The sequence below is a fragment of the Myodes glareolus genome, chromosome 3 (genome assembly GCF_982192425.1).
Source record: "Myodes glareolus chromosome 3, mMyoGla1.1, whole genome shotgun sequence".
Lineage (NCBI taxonomy): Eukaryota > Metazoa > Chordata > Mammalia > Rodentia > Cricetidae > Myodes > Myodes glareolus.
The window spans coordinates 80,200,108-80,217,336 of NC_142028.1; the positions used below are offsets into that span (position 1 = coordinate 80,200,108).

General features: G+C 43.6%; 1 protein-coding gene across 2 annotated transcripts in view; it reads right to left on the minus strand.

The window, feature by feature from the left end:
- LOC125412531 (BEN domain-containing protein 5) overlaps nucleotides 1–17,229 on the minus strand; it is a 1,187,626-nt gene that overhangs the window by 47,119 nt on the left and 1,123,278 nt on the right. For both annotated transcript variants that reach the window (XM_048453388.3, XM_048453389.3), the window contains exon 10: nucleotides 422–574. In XM_048453388.3, coding sequence (XP_048309345.2) covers nucleotides 422–574 — 153 coding nt within the window. The remainder of the gene's footprint in view (nucleotides 1–421; nucleotides 575–17,229) is intronic.

A 17,229-nucleotide genomic window follows, 5' to 3' on the forward strand; every position in this document is an offset into this window, starting at 1 on the left:
GAGGTTGGTGAGGTCTTTTCTGCCTGCGAGGGACATTCATATCTATAACAGCATATGTCTGCCCAGGAAACTGTTGTGTAGGCAGGATAAAAAGAAATATACCCACCAATTACTGTCAGAGAAATTGGGGCCAAGAATGTCATGGACGGTGAGAATGGTGGGTATATAATCCCTTGAGCAGACACATTGTTCTCTTGCTGGAAGAACTGGGGCAAATGAAAACAGACTACTGGGGAGCCTAGGCATGAAACAGGGTGCCCACTGCATGAGTTTCTTTGCCTTGTTAGTGCTGGAGTCAGATGCACTAAACAAACACTAGGTGACCAGACAGGCCACATGAAAACAAACCTGAAGAGGGAGAGGAAGACGTGACAGGGAGAGGTGCAGAAGCGTACTAGGTACTTGAGAACTTTTGACTTACGTAGGAGAAGTCCTCTGCATTCTGGCATAGGAGCTTTGGGAAAATGGACTGCCTTTGGAACCGTTCCTCGTCCTCAAAAATGTTGCCATACATGAAGCCATTCATCATGGTAGAGTGGGCATGGATGTCGATATAGAACTCCAGGCTTGTTTTCTATTGGAAGAAAGAATAACAAATAAGAAGGCTAGCACCGCCGAGCCACCTTAAAGGAAGCCACGCCACACACACACCTTTTCCAGCTGGCCCTCTGCATCGACGGACTTGGCAGCTACTCACAATGTGATTGGAAGGCAGGAGACAGGCGAGAATCGATTTCTATTCGTTTTTAACTAACGTGTCCTCAGTGTCGGAAAGTGCTTCTGGTGGCTTGTCTTTCAGAGGTCTCAGAGAAAGCAAGGGTGTGCTGCAGCTTTTACTAAGTTATTTACACAGAACATGATTACACATTATGAGAAGTTATTATCTAGTTAATAAGAAATACCTTCCAGGAAATCATTTTATTTACATTGGTCACTTGTGCAGTTTTGTCTAAACTTCCATTTCTAGCTGGGGAGCCTGGCGCAAAATGGGCTCCCACTGTGAGCTTCAGGATTTCAAACAAAACAAAACAAAACCAACTTTTTTGCCTTATTTTGAGGCTATAATTACATCATTTCCCCCCTTCTTTCCTCCAAGCCCTCCCCTATACTTTTTACTTTCTTTCAAATTCATGTTCCCTTTCTCCATTAATTGTTATCACATTCACGTTTGGATACGTGTTAGCGTGTCCTTCCCTAGAGGAGACTATTTCTCCCACTCTATAGATTCCTTAGCTGCCTGTCGTTCTTTGTATAAGATTGAAACCTTGTGGTCTCTGCCCCCATCCACTTTGCCGTGTCCTTGTCCTTGTTCAGTTCGCGTTTAGGTAGTCATGTTGGTGATACTTTATGGGTGTAGCTGTCGACATTACCAGAAGACACAGTCTGGCCGCAAACTCCCTGCTTCTCTGGCCCTTCAAATCCTTCCATTCCCTCTTCTACAATGATCCCTGAACATTAGGTGCTGAAGTGTCTTATAGAGGTGTCCATCAGGACTCCATAACTCTGCATTTTGATTGATTTTAGTTTTCTGTAATGGTCTCCATCTGTTGTAAAGTTTCTTTGATGATGGAGGAACTACTTTTCTGTGGGTACAGGGTAAACATTTAGAATGTATTTTGGAAGTGGTGGCTAAAGTGACTTCACTAGCCCTGGGTAGTTGGCTAGGGGATATTTTAAATCTGAAAAATAAGTTTTTTGATTCAGCTCTCAGAGTTATACTGGGAAGCAAGCATAGCAGTAATACCTGCACCACTTCACATGTATCTAAGGCAAGCTAGGCTCCATTCTAGAAGTTTTACACATGAAGTCTTAATTAGCTCTTTTCTCAAGATGTCACATCTTTTCCCCAATAACAACAACACCAACAAACAGTTTGTGGCAGGGGAGGCTTTGTAATCTGTAAGTGACATTGCTGAGACTTTCTCTCTTTGCATAGTTAAGATACTTTCTGGCTTGATGCGATGTTATTTATTAAGTTCTCTGAAGATGGGGAGTTGTCTATAAAGGGCTCAGTGCCTGTAAGTGTAGGATGCTGAGAACTATTGGCAGAATGATGGCACAAAAGATACCAGGAGACAACACCAGACACCACAACAGACGGGCAGAAACGAGGACTTTTGGGACATTAGATCTTCAGTGTCTCTCAAATACAATGATTCTCCTCTTTTTAGATGTCAACTAAATGGATGAAACACACACACACACACACACACACACACACACACCCCAATCCTCCTGAGATTAACAAAGCCCTAAATGTGAAGATTTGCCTAAACTCACAGAATAATTGGTAGTGATGCCCAAGATTCTTAACTCCTGACAAAATAGACTTGTCATCTGTGACCAACACTTGCCAAGCCCAGTCACCTAACTGTCTTCTTTCTGGTTTATAGTCCTGGGAAAGAAGAGAAATCCACATGTGGGAGGATTCCCCCTCCTTGGGACACTTTCAAATGAAGTTACAGACAAAGAAAATAATCCATGTTGCTTCTAGAATGTGAGCTTGATGTCTATCATTTCATTTGCCTCAGAGTTGGAATGAATAATTACTTCTTGCTGAGCTCCTGGCTCTCTGGGTAGCATACACTGTCTTCCGAGGGTAACAAGACGCAGTTCTCTGTGTGATATTAAACTCATCATTTTTGGCTTTGGAGGAGGAATACACAATGATCCAACAGGAGCCCCATAAAAGTCATCTTTGCAGTTTTATTTTCTTCGATTGTCTGTCTTTTCCTCTGAGCTTTTGATGAGCTGTGGAGGAAAGGAAGAGGTAGAGAGATGACTTGAGAAGTGTGTGAGAAAAAACTGCAATTTATTGCTCTGACTGCCAGAGAGAGAGAGAAAGGCCTTGGAAATCAGGCCCTCTGACCTGTGTCGAATCAGCCCTGAGTAGGGAGGTGGCATGTGCAAGGCTGGCTGACCAGCTGGTGATACAGCAAGAATTAGAACCAAGCCCTGGTGACAACCACTTGGGTATGGCATCAGTTGTCCCTCAAATCTGGTATCCTCACATGGAATGGGTAATATGACTTCACTTCAAATTACCAGCAGGAGAGTTTTAATTGATTGACACATATGGTTCCGAAGTTAAGATGCATGACAAAATTTACAGTGGAAAATCCCCCTTCCACACCATTTGGCAATCATGCCATTTTGCTGCCAGTTTGGAATGTACTCTTCCAGAGACAGTGTGTATGAACAAGGAAATAGTGTCCCCACTTCAAAATGGTAGCACCCTAATCATATTGTTCAGGTTTGCTCCTCCTCGTCCTCCTCGTCCTCCTCGTCCTCCTCCTCCTCCTCCTCCTCCTCCTCCTCCTCCTCCTCCTCCTCCTCCTCCTCCTCCTCCTCCTCCTCCTCCTCTTCTTCTTCTTCTTCTTCTTCTTCTTCTTCTTCTTCTTCTTCTTCATCTTCTTCTTCTTCATGTCTTGGGAGTAACTTTTTCTCAACAAATATTTGCTTCATTCCTTTTGACAGCTAATCAGCTTCCTACCTAATGGACGTTCAAAGGGTTTCCAATTTTTTCCTGTTACCAGCAGTGGTTTTGTGATGGACTTTGCAAATACAACAGTTTATACAGATGCATTTATACACTGAATTCATAGAAACAGAATCACCAAGATCCTAAATACATCTGAAATTCTTATAAATACTGACAGGCTCTCTTAGAAGGGCCAGTGCACTACCAACCATGTATTAGGACCTCATCACCTTGACAACATGTGTGCAATTTTACTTTTTGAACTTTATCATTTTTTGATGCATGAGAAATGGTATCTAAGACTAATTTTAATGTGAATTTCTGTTAGTGTAATTATCTTTTATTATCTAGTTAAACTTCTTTTCATATATGTAAGAATTATTTGCATTTTCTGTGAAATGACTGCTCATTTTCCTTGCCCATTTTAGAACTGAGACATTTTATTATGTGATCTGCTAAGCTAATCCAACATGTGTATTATAAAGCTATCTTGCTTGGTCTACTGTTACAATCACTCCTGAATAGATTGCCTTGCTGTCTTAAAGTGGTGGCCTTTTCATATGCAAACACTTTCACTGCTAGAGTTAGAATTAGTCTATGATTTATTGCTTCCAGGACAGAGACCAATCCCTTATGCTTTAAAGCCCCTGCATGAACTGGTCCCTAACCCCAGATTCATCTCTCCTCATTTTCTGCCCCATGGAGCTATGTGGAGAAACTTGAACCAGTGAGCTCATCATCGTTATCTCTGAATCCACATACAGCTTTCCTCTGCCTATGTATCATCCCTATACACACCTAGTTAATGCAGGCCCAGCCTGGGAATTGAAAGCATGAGCTGAACAGATGCTCATGTGTCCTGTACAAGGAAGACATTTACCATTTTCGTTTGCTGTTCCATTGGGATCAAATAGGATATAGGTAGCAATGGATACTGTCATGTTGGAGCTGGCCATAAAATTTATATACAATAAACGACATTCTTGTCTGCTGTGAAACAATGGTCTGTACCCTGTCACTTGTATTTTAAATAAATGCTGATTGGCCTAGTAGATCAGGCTTCTTATTAATTAATTCTTACATCTTATATGAACCCATTATTAATTATTAAAAAAAAAAGATGGCTTGGTACCTTTTTTTGGCAAGGCAGTCTTGCTTCCTCTGTGTCTGGAAACTGAAACTTTCCTCTTCCCAGAATTCTCATTGCCCCACCTCTACTTCCTGCCTGGTCACCCCGCCTACACTTCCTGTCTAGCTACTGGCCAATCAACATTTATTTAAAGTACAATTGACAGGGTACAGACCTTTCACGGAGTTTACCTGTAAAAATTATGTTATCAAAAGAAAAAAGCAGCCTATTGTCAGGTCCTAAAGTAACCTGCAACAGACAAGTCTCTTTCAGTACCTGTGCCTCTTCCCAGCACTTTCACCCCTCCCCCTTCCTTAAACTTTTCCAGCACAGTAGCTGGCCCCACCCCTCACCCATATAACTCAGCCATTTTGGCTGCATGCTCTCAGGGGTCCCATGTGCTCTCTTTGCTGTCTTCCTTTCTCATTTTCCTTCTTCTCTCGTGACCCAGTTCAGCCTGGATCCTTTCAGATGTCTCTGGCTGTTCTCTCCTTCATATCTACAATAAGAACTTTACCCACAACCAAACATAGGAACAGTCATGTCCTCATTTTCATTCACCTATGTCCCTGGATACTTACAGAATACTTACAGAAAAATGACCAGAAGACCTGCAAAGGCACAAGTGAGCCTTTAGTACGTCAAAACTGCTGAGATTTGGGGCTTGTTTTAAAAGCTAGTATTTATTCCTTTTGATTAGTACAAAATCTTGGTTTAGAATGCTCTGTTTTGTTGGGCATGATGGTGGCACACATCTGTCATCCCAGAATTTTAAGAGGCTAAGGTGGGCAGATCATCGATCTGGAGTCACTCCAAGCAGCTGAGTGAAATATTGCTTAAATATTAATCAATAAATGAGAGAGAGAGAGAGAGAGAGAGAGAGAGAGAGAGAGAGAGAGAGACTTTGACACTTTGGTGGTGGAGCAGTAGTGTGTTCAAGACCCTAGGTACAATCCCTGGTAGTGTACCATATCCTCAAAGGCCTTATTTTATGCTTCAGGCTAGGCGAGGAGCCCTGCTTCATGACCTTGTAATTCCTAATTACTTATTTTCATCTTTCATTATGATGTGAACTTTGCGGGGGGGGGCCAGGGATCAAATATTATCAATTTTGTAAAATCTATAGCACCAGGACAAGGGCTGGTATGTAGACTGCTATTAAAGCTTGATAAAAGAAGAAAAGAGGAAAAAATGAACTCATGAATCGACAAGTGAATTAACGAGTGATCAAATGCATCTTCAGGCTTTTGTGGGGCTTTTTTCCCCCACAAAGTCAAATAACTTTATGTCTCTAGCCTTGCTAGACAGAACAAGGAGTTTGTCGCAGACACAGGGCCCTTAATTATAACTTGGGAATGAGAACAGAAGTGGGGGAAGGGACATCTTTGTTCTTCTCTTCCAAACTTAAGAGCCTTAATTAAAACCAAGTGATGAAGGGCTGTCCCCTCGCCAGCAGCCAACAGCTCATCCTGCAATCAGGGGCCTAAAGAGTAAATTAAAATCAGTGCCAATAAAATTAAAACTACCTTGGGGCATATTTGCAACATAATTTAGTGTGGAGTTCACTTTCTTCTAGACACCAGGGAGAAGCTGGGTTTTCATTCTGCATTCCGAGCTGCTTCGTCTCACTCTGCGCAAACCAAAACCTGAGCTTGGTATTCTGTTAATGGTGTTGAATCCCTCACACTGGGGAGTGCTTCAGTCTTTATCACATAGTCAGTCAAATGAAGGAAGATCTAAGGAACTCTGACTCTGGAAGGGCAGAGGGGCTTTATGCCAGGTTTGGAGAGGAGGAGGAAGCTGGGTTTGGGCAAGGATAAATTGAGAAGGGTGAATTCTGTTCCTATGCCTGTTTTGCAGATGAAGGAGTTGGGAGTGAGCAGAAGTCAGGGCAGCTGACCACAAGACCAGTCTAGCAAGCAATGGTTTGATCACAGCCAAGCCCGTGCCATGCAGGCTTCTTCACCTCTGAGCTCTCCATTGGGCATGGCTGGCCTTAGATACACAGTAAAGGTGAGTGTGTGCACGGGGTGGGGGGGAGAAGTGTGAGAGCACAGCCTGATAATGTCTCCGCTGGGACTCACCCCAAGAAGATGTCTTCTTGTAGAACTCAGGCAAATAAACACATGCAAACCAATAGAAACATTTCACATCAATTGATCCATCTTCCAGTTAGTTATTTTAAAAATAGAAATATGTCTGAAAGTTGGAAAAAAATTTAAGACTGCTTAATAACCAGGCTGCTGGACTCAGTGGCACACACCTACAGCTGAAGGTAGAAGGTTTGGCACTGAAAGAGGAGATTCGTAACAGTCCATCACAGTTAAGAAGATTCTCTTTATTTCTGCTTCCTCCTCCACATCAATGCCTGTTGGGCACACATGGTCTGATGGCCATGTGTAGTGACATTTCATTTGTATTTTAATAAATAAAGCTTGCCTAAAGATCAGAAAAGTAAAATAGCCACACTGGCCAGACCTTACAGGCAGTGATGACACATACCTTTAATCCCAGTAGCCACACTAGCTTGCCATAGAAACCAGGCAGTAGTGGTGCAAGCCCTTAATCCCAGAATTAGAGAGGATTATAAAACAAGAGGAGACAGCTCTCAGTCTCATTCTGAGGTTTATTGGAGGCAGGATCACCATTTTTGAACTGAGGTCGAGGTAAGAGACAGTGGCTGACTGTTTTGCTTTTCTGATCTTTAGATTGAACCCCAATTTCTCTCTCTGAGTTTTTATTAAGCACGCTTCAGCCATGGCAATGACAATAAGCCTAGAAGGGCAGCCATGGCAGCAAAGAGATTCAGGGGGCTCATAGACTTGACCTTCAGTGTCCGTTCCACCAAGGGTGAGCCTGATGACGTGTAGTAGAATCCGTTACCCTTTCAGATTCTTTGTTTCCCTTTTGAAAATTAGAGATGACAATTCCTGTCACACAGGAATGTGTGGTGTTAGATGAGGTAACTGGCTTAATGCCTAACGAAATGTCTAGAAGTTTATAGACTCTCAATATGGTCTTTTCAATTACACAGTGATAGTACCTACAGGTGTTGTGCTCAGCCTTCTCTGAGCTTAAAACCTGGTAGGAAAGATGGACATTTTACCTGAAATTGCACGTGCAGCAACAGTTGGGAAGAGTGAAGGATGGGGCAAGTGCTACAGCGATAGAGTTGAGAGGAGCTTGGGGACCCAACTTAGAGAAGTGTAATTTTCTTCCTTATTCAATAGGGAAGTATTGGCAATGACCACTGTCTTGTACGCTTCTATAGTTTCTAAGCTGTTCTCACAACAATTAGCTCATCCAGCTCTCAACCATCCACCTAGGAAATAGATCACGATCTCAGTAAAAGCGCAGAGACTGTTGTTTGCCAAGATCTCGGAGGGCTGAACTGGTCTTCTAACTCACATCTCATTATATCCAAAGCCTCTGCTTGTCTCTCCCCCTTGGGGACCACCCCATATGCCTGCTCCTGCAGAGAGAGCGCCTGGACTGTCTTTAGGAAGCTGCAGTTAGAGTGGGAAGATGAAGCAAAATAATCAAGGAGCTCTCAGCTAAGAGAGGACTGAGCCAGAATAGAGAAACCCATGAGAGCTAAGGGACATTTTAACTTGATAATTAAAAGTTAATGTTGCTTCATTAAAAAGCAAAGGGTGATAAAACTAGGAAACTCTTGAGCACATATTAGACACTCAATAAATAGCTGTGGCCTTGATCCTTGGAGATACCTACTGCAGGAGGCTGTCAGCTAATCCAGAGGGGTAAGGATGGATGTCTAACTACTGAGTTGGAAGTGCTGTTTTATAGTAAGTTCTTGGGAAATCAATCTTCCTTCCTTCCTTCCTTCCTTCCTTCCTTCCTTCCTTCCTTCCTTCCTTCCTTCCCTCCCTCCCTCCCTCCTTTCCTCCCTCCATCTTTCCTCTTTCTCTCTTTTTTCATTCTTTCTTTTTTATTCTTTCTTTCTTTCTTTCTTTTTCTTCCTCTCTTTCCTTTCTTCTTTTGCCAGAAAACTCATCCAAGTTTTCCTTCTAACCTGCTCTGAGAACACAGAGAAACTTCCCTCTTTGGACTTCAACTTCAGAATTCAGTTGAGAGAAAAGCTTTGGTGACAGCTTAGGACAGCTTGTACTGTCATGCTCTAGGCGTCCTATATTCTTAAAATATTTGCTTTTCTTGCTACAGTTCTCTACCTCCAACCTCAGGTCTTTAACAGGGAACAAGTGGTGCTATCTCCTCTCTTTAAGACACAACTGCCGAGTTCTTTTCCTTGGCATGACTGCGGGGAAAGCCTGTGGCAGAAAGGCGGTTCACTCATTCTCACGCTATTCTGGAGCCTTCCCACTCAGCAGAGCCCAGGTTACCCCCTCTCCAGGAAGTGCTCAAGGTGACAGAAATTGTGCTGAAATGATGGGCTTTGTTTTTTAAGAAACTTTAAGAAAAACTTTTCCTCATTTTAAAAGGACTTATTTATTGTTTTATGTATGTAAATATGGTTATTTGCATGAGTTGATGGGCACCATGAACATGCAGGAGCCTGCAGAGGTTAGAAGGTAACCTCTATGGAGCTAAAGTTACAGGTGGTTGTGAGTTACCAGGTGGGTTCTGAAAACAATGCCTGGGTTTCTGCAAGGGCAGTATTCATCACTCTTCACCCCTGAGCTGTCTTACCAGTCCTGGAAATGACGTGCTTTTTCCTGAGGGAACTAAGATGGCTCCTACCTGCTTCATCCAGAGTCAACTGCAGGAGAGGAAACTCAGGTCAGAAGGGCACAGGCAGGGATCCAGTACTGATCCTTTATTCTTTATTCCCCTTCCTTCTCCCCTCAGCTCACTGGGTTCCTGTCTTCTGTCTTCACACCTCTCTCTCCGAGAGCACTGTTTGGAGACCTAGTTGAGTATCGAAGCCTTCCAGGTGCTGTTCTGAGGGAAGTACATGGAGACTCAGGAGGAAGTGTGGCTGATGAGGGAGCATTCTGGAAAGACTTTGTAGAGGAAGTGACTTGAGTCTCACATCCAGTTGGAAGAGAAGACATTCAACAAGCTGGGATAAGAAAAGGATCCTTGTAGGGGCAGGAAACTGGTCTGACAGCTCTCAAGATTTTGAGTTTGGATGGAGAAGCCACTCACTGAGATTGGAATGCTTTTATCTTACAAGTCTGAGTTGGATGTTTGCCTCTTTGTCACTTGTCTCTGTCTGTACTGGGCTACTCTAACAGAATACCTGAGGCTGGACAATGTGTAAAGGACAGAAATTAATTCTCATAGTCCTGGAAGTTGGGGAGACATCTGGTGAGCCTTCTTCCTACATTTTCACATCAGGAACAGAAGGGCCCAAATAAGGACAAACTCTGTTCCCACCAGGCAGAGGAGCAGAGGAAGCTCACTCCGCCAGCTGTTTTTATAACCCACTTGAGAGCAGAGCACCATGATTTAAATACCTCCCAAAGACTCTCATATCCCAACATTGCTGTCCTGGGGGCTAAGTTTTCTAAGTCCAAGTTGAGGAGGAGACATTCCAGTCAATGCCGAATTTGTTTCCAGTTAGCACACAATGTGATCAGATGTTCTACAGTCTTGGGTTATGCTATTTGGATCCAGAAACAAGCTTAATTTTCCCCAAATATGGCAATTTGAGTGAAAGACACATTTCCCCCATATAGTCATATGTTTCCTACAAAAATAGAGCTCTTTCTCAATATAGTTCAGGAGAAGCACAGCACATCTTCCTTAGGATATAGAAACAGAAGGAAAAAATTTGAACAAACACCTAGAGACACATTCTCAAATACCTGTGCCACCTACTAGAAGTACGTGTTATATAGGGGCTGGAGGCATTCACTCTCTCTGAGGAGACTTTTGATTTTTATTTACTGTTTTACTCACCCAGAACTCCCCAATGTATGTTTTCGTATTGATAACCTACTCCTCGACCCAATCTTAAGGGAAGGGGATATTATCAACCTACAGGGCATGAATTCCCCATATGAGCATCATGTCCCTACTGATTTGCCGCCATCTCCAACCGTATCTTCTGCTGTCTGCTAATAAGTCTCCTGTGCTTTCATCACACCAAATGGAGAACATCCGGGGTATTCCATGCTTCTCTGTGTCCCCTAAATCATTGCTCCTTCTGTGGCTAGAAAGGCCTTGTCCTTTAAAAGTCCTCCAAAGTCAAATGCAAACACCTTGCTCTCTGGGTATGGCCTCTCATGTGCCTTCTTTGGCTCTCACTTGCCTCTCCAACTTATCCTAAGCCGGTCACTATTTCATTATTTTTCCCTCACACGTCTCTTTCTCTCAGGGATTCAAGCAACCCTCACAAATCTCATTCTGGTCAGCATCCAGCACAGTGTCATGCACACAGTGAGTGCTGAGGAAATCCTTTCTAAATGAATAAATGCGTGAGTTCATAGTGGGCGAGAAAATACCTGTTTAGAGTCAGTGCTAACCCTAGTTTGTCTGTGAAAATGCTGTCATAGAAGAGGGAGGGAGAAGGGCAGACACTGAAGAGACACAAAGGCTAAACCTTTCTTTCCTATTCTCTCTGGATTCTTTCTCCTCGCCTTTGAATCTCTACTTGCTGTTAGAACAGAAACAAAGAGCACAGCACAAGCAAAGCTGTATTTTCCCTTTATTGCCACCAGGTTAATAACAGTAATGGTGCGAGAAGAAAATGAGGTGTTATGTAAAATCCTGCATTGCAGACTCTGCTGCCGATGTAAAGAACTCAATAAAGTGTAGCACTTTAATCATGAAGATAAAAATCGCATAGCAGCTTCCCCATGAGTTCCCAGAGCCTGAAGACAAAATAGTTGTGAGCAAATGAGAGATGAGAGAGGAATATCACCAGGCATCACCGAAGTTGTTTGGGTTTTTTTCCCCTCTCTTCCCTAAAAATAAAAACGGAATAAGTCATTTCTCATCTACTCCAGACACCTTATATGAGCTTCTGTATTCTCTGGAGAAAATGCTCAAAATTCTGCCAGTAAGTTTGCTCATTCTTTGCAGAAAATTGATTTGTTTTAAAAAAAAATTAACTCCCCATCTTTTAGGTGACTTGGTGGCATCTAAGCATAGAGGAGCAGTGTCTACACATGAAAGGAAGCTGTGGGTGGAGGCAGAGGTTGGTGATGATAAAAGCCCCTGTCATAAGATGGATTTGTGCTCTGGGAGCAAGATCACAGCGGGAGATAAAGGTCCTTTGCTAACTCAGGCAATCCTGGGAAAAACGCCCCCTTGCCTCAGAGCCTCGGGTCCAGCATTCTTCAAATAAGGATTTGTACTTTGTGATCTCCAAAGGTCTGTCTGCTCTGACACCGAAACTGGGAGGACACCACTGATGGGCCTCTTGGCATTGGTTGCTCTGGTTCTGTTGCCTCTCAGATGCCTCCTGCTTCTGCTTCTACTTAAAATGCCCCTTTCCCTCATCTACCACCAAAATTCGCTCTCCGCTGTATAGCTAGAGCCATCTTTCTGTAACAAGAGGGAAAGTTCCACTCACCCTGGAAACTAGGCCTACCTTTCTAAAAGACAGCATGAACATGGATCATGCAAAGGGAATGGCTTTGGGCCCGAGATCTAGACTCCAAACCTGTATTGCTCTGGGACTTTGGAGGGTTGCTCTTGCCTCAAATTTCAGTCTCTTATCGGTAGTATGAAGGGGACAGTAAGACCACTCACATCACAGGGCTGGCATGTGTTAGGTGACTTAGTGCATATCTAGGTGCCTAAAAGTTTAGCAGGTGTTCTATACGTTTTTCATACCGTAATTAGTTCAGGAGTAATTAGAAAGGGGTGAGGAAGCACATCCTAGAGCTATGCAATAGGAACTTGCCAAAATTTAAACTAATTTAAATAAACTCTTAAAAATTTCAGCTCCTTGGATGTACTGAGCCACATACAAGTGCTCAATAGATATCCCAGTGGGCACTGCGAAGGGGCACTAACACATTGCAGAAAGTTCTTCCGTGTGCCACTTTCCTAGGGTCTTAGCAACCGTAAGGAGTGGATCAACATTTAAAACACGTCCATAGACACCCACACTTGAATGAACATACCTGCGACACCTGGACAGACATGCACACGAAACCATAAAAACAGGATATTCACAGGCAATATGCTTCTTTACTACAGAAGAATAATCTGAGCTCCTGACTGGGTCAATTCACCGAGTGAAGTGGGTCAGAAGTTCACATCAGACCTGACACCACTTAGTCCCTATAGCACCATCTTCATCTTATTGATTCTAACATTGAGGCCCAGAGTGGCTGAATAACTTGATTGTTGCAAAGCTTGGAAGTAACAATAGGACTTCTACCCCACTGTGAAGCACTGCTTCTTAAGGGATCTTTAGGGATGAGTGACTTAAACAACAAAGTCAATACAACCTTTATTAAACATGGAGAGGTTTGGATCTGTCTGGAGCCTCTTTGGCAGTCCTAGTTCAGTCATGGATCCTACAGAATTCAATGGCATTGACTCCAATTTTGGGCTAAAAGTTTTCTTGGCTCACGGAGTGTGGAATTTCAGAGCCACCGGGGACCAGCTTGAGTCTTAAGGAAAATCTTGAGAACCACATGGAAAGGGGTAAAGAAAGCCATAAAATTGCAAGAGAGAGAGAGAGAGAGAGAGAGAGAGAGAGAGAGAGAGAGAGAGAGAGAGATTCACATCAACAAGAGAAATGATCTTTTTTATCTTTTAAGGTATAGGCTCTTGAAATTACATGGTGGTGAGGAGGGGGCTATAGAGGCAAGGGAATGGATAGGAATGGTAAAGTGACTGAGGTGGTTTTAAGTCAGTGACTATCTGTGAACATAAACAGCATAGCTAGAGAATCAGGAGATTGTGTAGAAGGATGGATGGATGGATGATGGATGGATGGATGGGTGGATGGATGGATAGATGAATGATGGATGGATGGATGAACGGGTGGGTGAATGGATAGACAGAAGATGGATGGATGGATGATGAATGATGGATGGAGGGATAGATGGATGGATGGTGGGTGGGTAAGTGGATGGATGGAAGGATGGTAGATGGATGAGTGGATGGATGGAATGATGAGTGGACAAAGAGACAGATAACTAGACAAGCCCATCACAATTCTAAATAGAGACTTCTATTTTAGCTTTCAATGGACTTTTACTTTGATCCCCTAGAAGATTAGTGTTCTTTTTGATTCATTATAAACTTTCTCTCTCATATATACCAAATAGATAGATGGTATCTAGCCTGAAGTCCATCCTCAGTAAATGTTGGGGGTTAAAAAAAAATACACCAGAGAGAGCAAAATGTAGATAATAATAATCCTTCACATTTGTATGGTACTTTGTAATATATAAAAAGATTTCACATGCAATATCACACTCAATCCCTAGTCTAATCTTCTGAGGCTGGTATTATGATCCTCGTTTTATTGATGAGGGACCTTTGGTTCAGAGTAGTGAAGTGACTTACTTGGGGTTATATAATGAAGCCAATGGATCCAGTAAATAGGCAGATCAGATAGAGGCTGATACCTAGACAGACGCAGGCAGACAGGGACCAGATAGATGAGAGTGTGGCACAGACAAATAACGGAGACACATGAAGATGGATGGATCCTGAGAGCGCCTTTAGTCTCTCCTCCTTCACTTTATCCTCCACCCATAGCTGGCAACAACTTTTCTAAGCACAAATTTGCCCATGCCATCCCCCTACTTACTAAACTTCTGTTGCTACCCTATACCCCAGAGGATAGTTTCCTACCATAGGAAGTCTTCTTGATCTGGCTCTACTCACTTCCCCGGCTTTATGTCCTATCACTGCTCTAAACGCGAGTCAGACAGTCCTGTTCAACCCTCACCAAAGTCCTCCTCTCAACACTCCTTGCTTGGCTCATGCTCTTCCCACACTGAAAACCCTTTTCTGACTGGTAGATATCTGGCTGTCTCTTACTTATCCTTAAGGGCTCAATAATGCTGCTATGTCCTTTTGGAAACCTTTCTTGCCATTCTTCTAGCCTGTGTTTACCATCCTGGGAGATCATCCTCTATTGCAGAAGTCAATGGAATATGAATAGCAGGAGCCCACACTTTGAAGAAAGATCCGAATTGAAATTCTAATTTCTCCACCTGCCAGTTGCAAGACTGAGGCAAGCCATTCCCTCTTCCAGTTTCGATTTCCTCATACTGTGATAATCCTGAAACTATCTGTCAGATATCTGTTCAGAGTGGCTATTAGGTAAACCAAACCAAACCAAACCAACCAAAAAACAAAAACGTTGCATAGAGTTTGGCCAGCATGTTGAAGCTGGCAGTGCCACTTTAGTGCGGCCGCTATACCGTAACTCGGCGATATTGATAGGCCTGCCTCTCACATTGCACTGGGCGCTGCCTGGGGCTGGAGCCTGCTCCAACTCAGCTGCAGCCCTGGGAGCTTGGTGACTAATAGTTGGCAAGAGCCTGCTGAACGCAGGTATGAATCACTCTTCCTGCCCACTTTGAGCCACTGTTTGTAGTGGGTGGGCTGCAGGATTCGAGAATCACAGCCTACAGAATCCCATAGACTCAACACCAAGTTGAGGCAGAGGGCTAAGGGGGCAGCTGAGAAGCAACAAGGGTGCACTCCTGAAGGTGGTGATGAAGAAGTAAATGACTTAAACCTATATTATGGAGTAAGATGCACAATTTGTATGTATTTTACATATAAAAATTTTTGGAAAACTTTCTGTAAAGAGCAACTTTGCCCTGAACCTTAGTCTCCAAATCTCTGCTGTTCTGATTTGGCCATCTCCATGACTTAGTGGACTAAGATAGTCATTATAATTTCTTTCACCACCACCTCCACCTAACTTTTATTTCTCCAGAGGATTCAGTGAATCTTTGTGATTCTCTTCCTTCCTCTCCCTACACTCTCCTCTCTTTCAGACTTGAGCCTGAAGATGAAGAATCTACTTCCTCCAGGTCTCTACACACAGCCTGGAAGCATGTGCCTACACAGTGCAACTGAACAGACATTCAAGACATTCAAGAACACATCCGCAGACAGAGGAGCAGGGGGCTGGCAGCTGGACCCAACCAACAGGTTTTTTTTTCTTCTTCTTGACTGCCAGGGAGCTTCCCGGATCATAAAACCTCACTCTAGGCTGGGCCAGGTTCCTCACTGACATTCTGCTCACAGCCAATGCCACTTCCAAGGCTCCCCAGCTCTGTCGGCTGCTCTGATATCTCTCTGTGAAAAGCAGCCAGGCTGCCCAGCCCTCTTGTAGCCTGATAAATGGCAGAAAAGCCAGTCCAGAGCTCCCTGGCAAAGGCTCAGGGCTCAATGCTGCCATGAAGGGTGGAGAAGAAGGTGTTTTCATGTCAAGTGTCCCGACTTACAGATGAGGAAGCATGGAGCAAGGAAAGTGGGAAGAAGAAGTACGGATCACGGGGAGGACCCAGGCCATGCTGTGAAGACAGAGCCATCCCATGCAGTCTGAGCACTGGACCGCCTGTGGGGCTGTCGTGATAACTCCTTTTATTCTCTTTCCCTGTCTATACAACGGGGATGGTAATAATGAACCACCTCATGACAGTGAGAACTAATTGAGTTAATTCAAATAAAGCCCCCCACCCCCACCCGTCAGTGCTGGCTCTGTCAAGTGTTCACAATGGCGAGCTGTTACAAAGGGAGCCATCTTTTGGGCGGCATGAGAACACTAAGCTGTTGGGCCTATGGAATCTCACTGGGTTTTCAGATAACTAGAACCGCAGGTATTATCTTCATTTTAAGATAAGGTTTCTATTGGAGAGGGTGCCTCCCTTATCCAAGGTCACAGAGAAGGATTTAAATCCATTTGCATATCTCTGACCACTAATTGAAGCTGCATAAATATATTTTGTGTGTTTCTTCAAGTCTATGTGAGAATATCTTTACTGGTTTTAGGGAAGTAAGTTAAAACAAAACAACATCAATAACAAAAAAAAAAAAAGCAAGAAATGCCCTAGTCAGGAACAAACAAAAACTCAAGAAGAAATCGATTCATTTATTTTTAAAGTTTAAATGCTATAACGTCACACAATCGAGAAAAGAAAAGAAACTAGGAGGTTTAGAGACCAGGAGCCCTTTTGATCCTCAGTGACAGTAGGAAGGTGGCCTAGTGGCTACAGGCAATCAAATGTGCCAGGGCTGTGGAGGGATGAGCGCTGGGTCTGCCAGCAGCTTAAAGGTCCCTGCTGGCTGTGGACTCCATGCCTCACAGAGATCAAGAGCTTGGTCAAGTGGATTAGAGCCATGAGCATTAGCTCATTCAACAATTAGTCACAAAGCACCTGCCATGTGTCAGCTTCCTTTCTGGGTGCTGCGACTCGATCATAGTTCCTAAATGACAGAGTTTACACCCTCAGGTCCAATGTGGGCTTGACTCCAGCAATCCCATGGAGGATGGCAGAGCCCCGCATATGGGATTAGAGATTCAGGGAATAAAGCCCCAGCCCTCGCAATAGTGAGGCAGAGAAAGCTTCCATGAGTACCATCTACAGGATTTCCCCGCCATCAGGAACAAGAAGGTGGGGAAGTACTGTCCCTGCAGGCACAGAACCCTGGCCTAGATTGCCACAGTGCAAAGTTCCAAGTCAACAAATCACCGGGGTCCTAC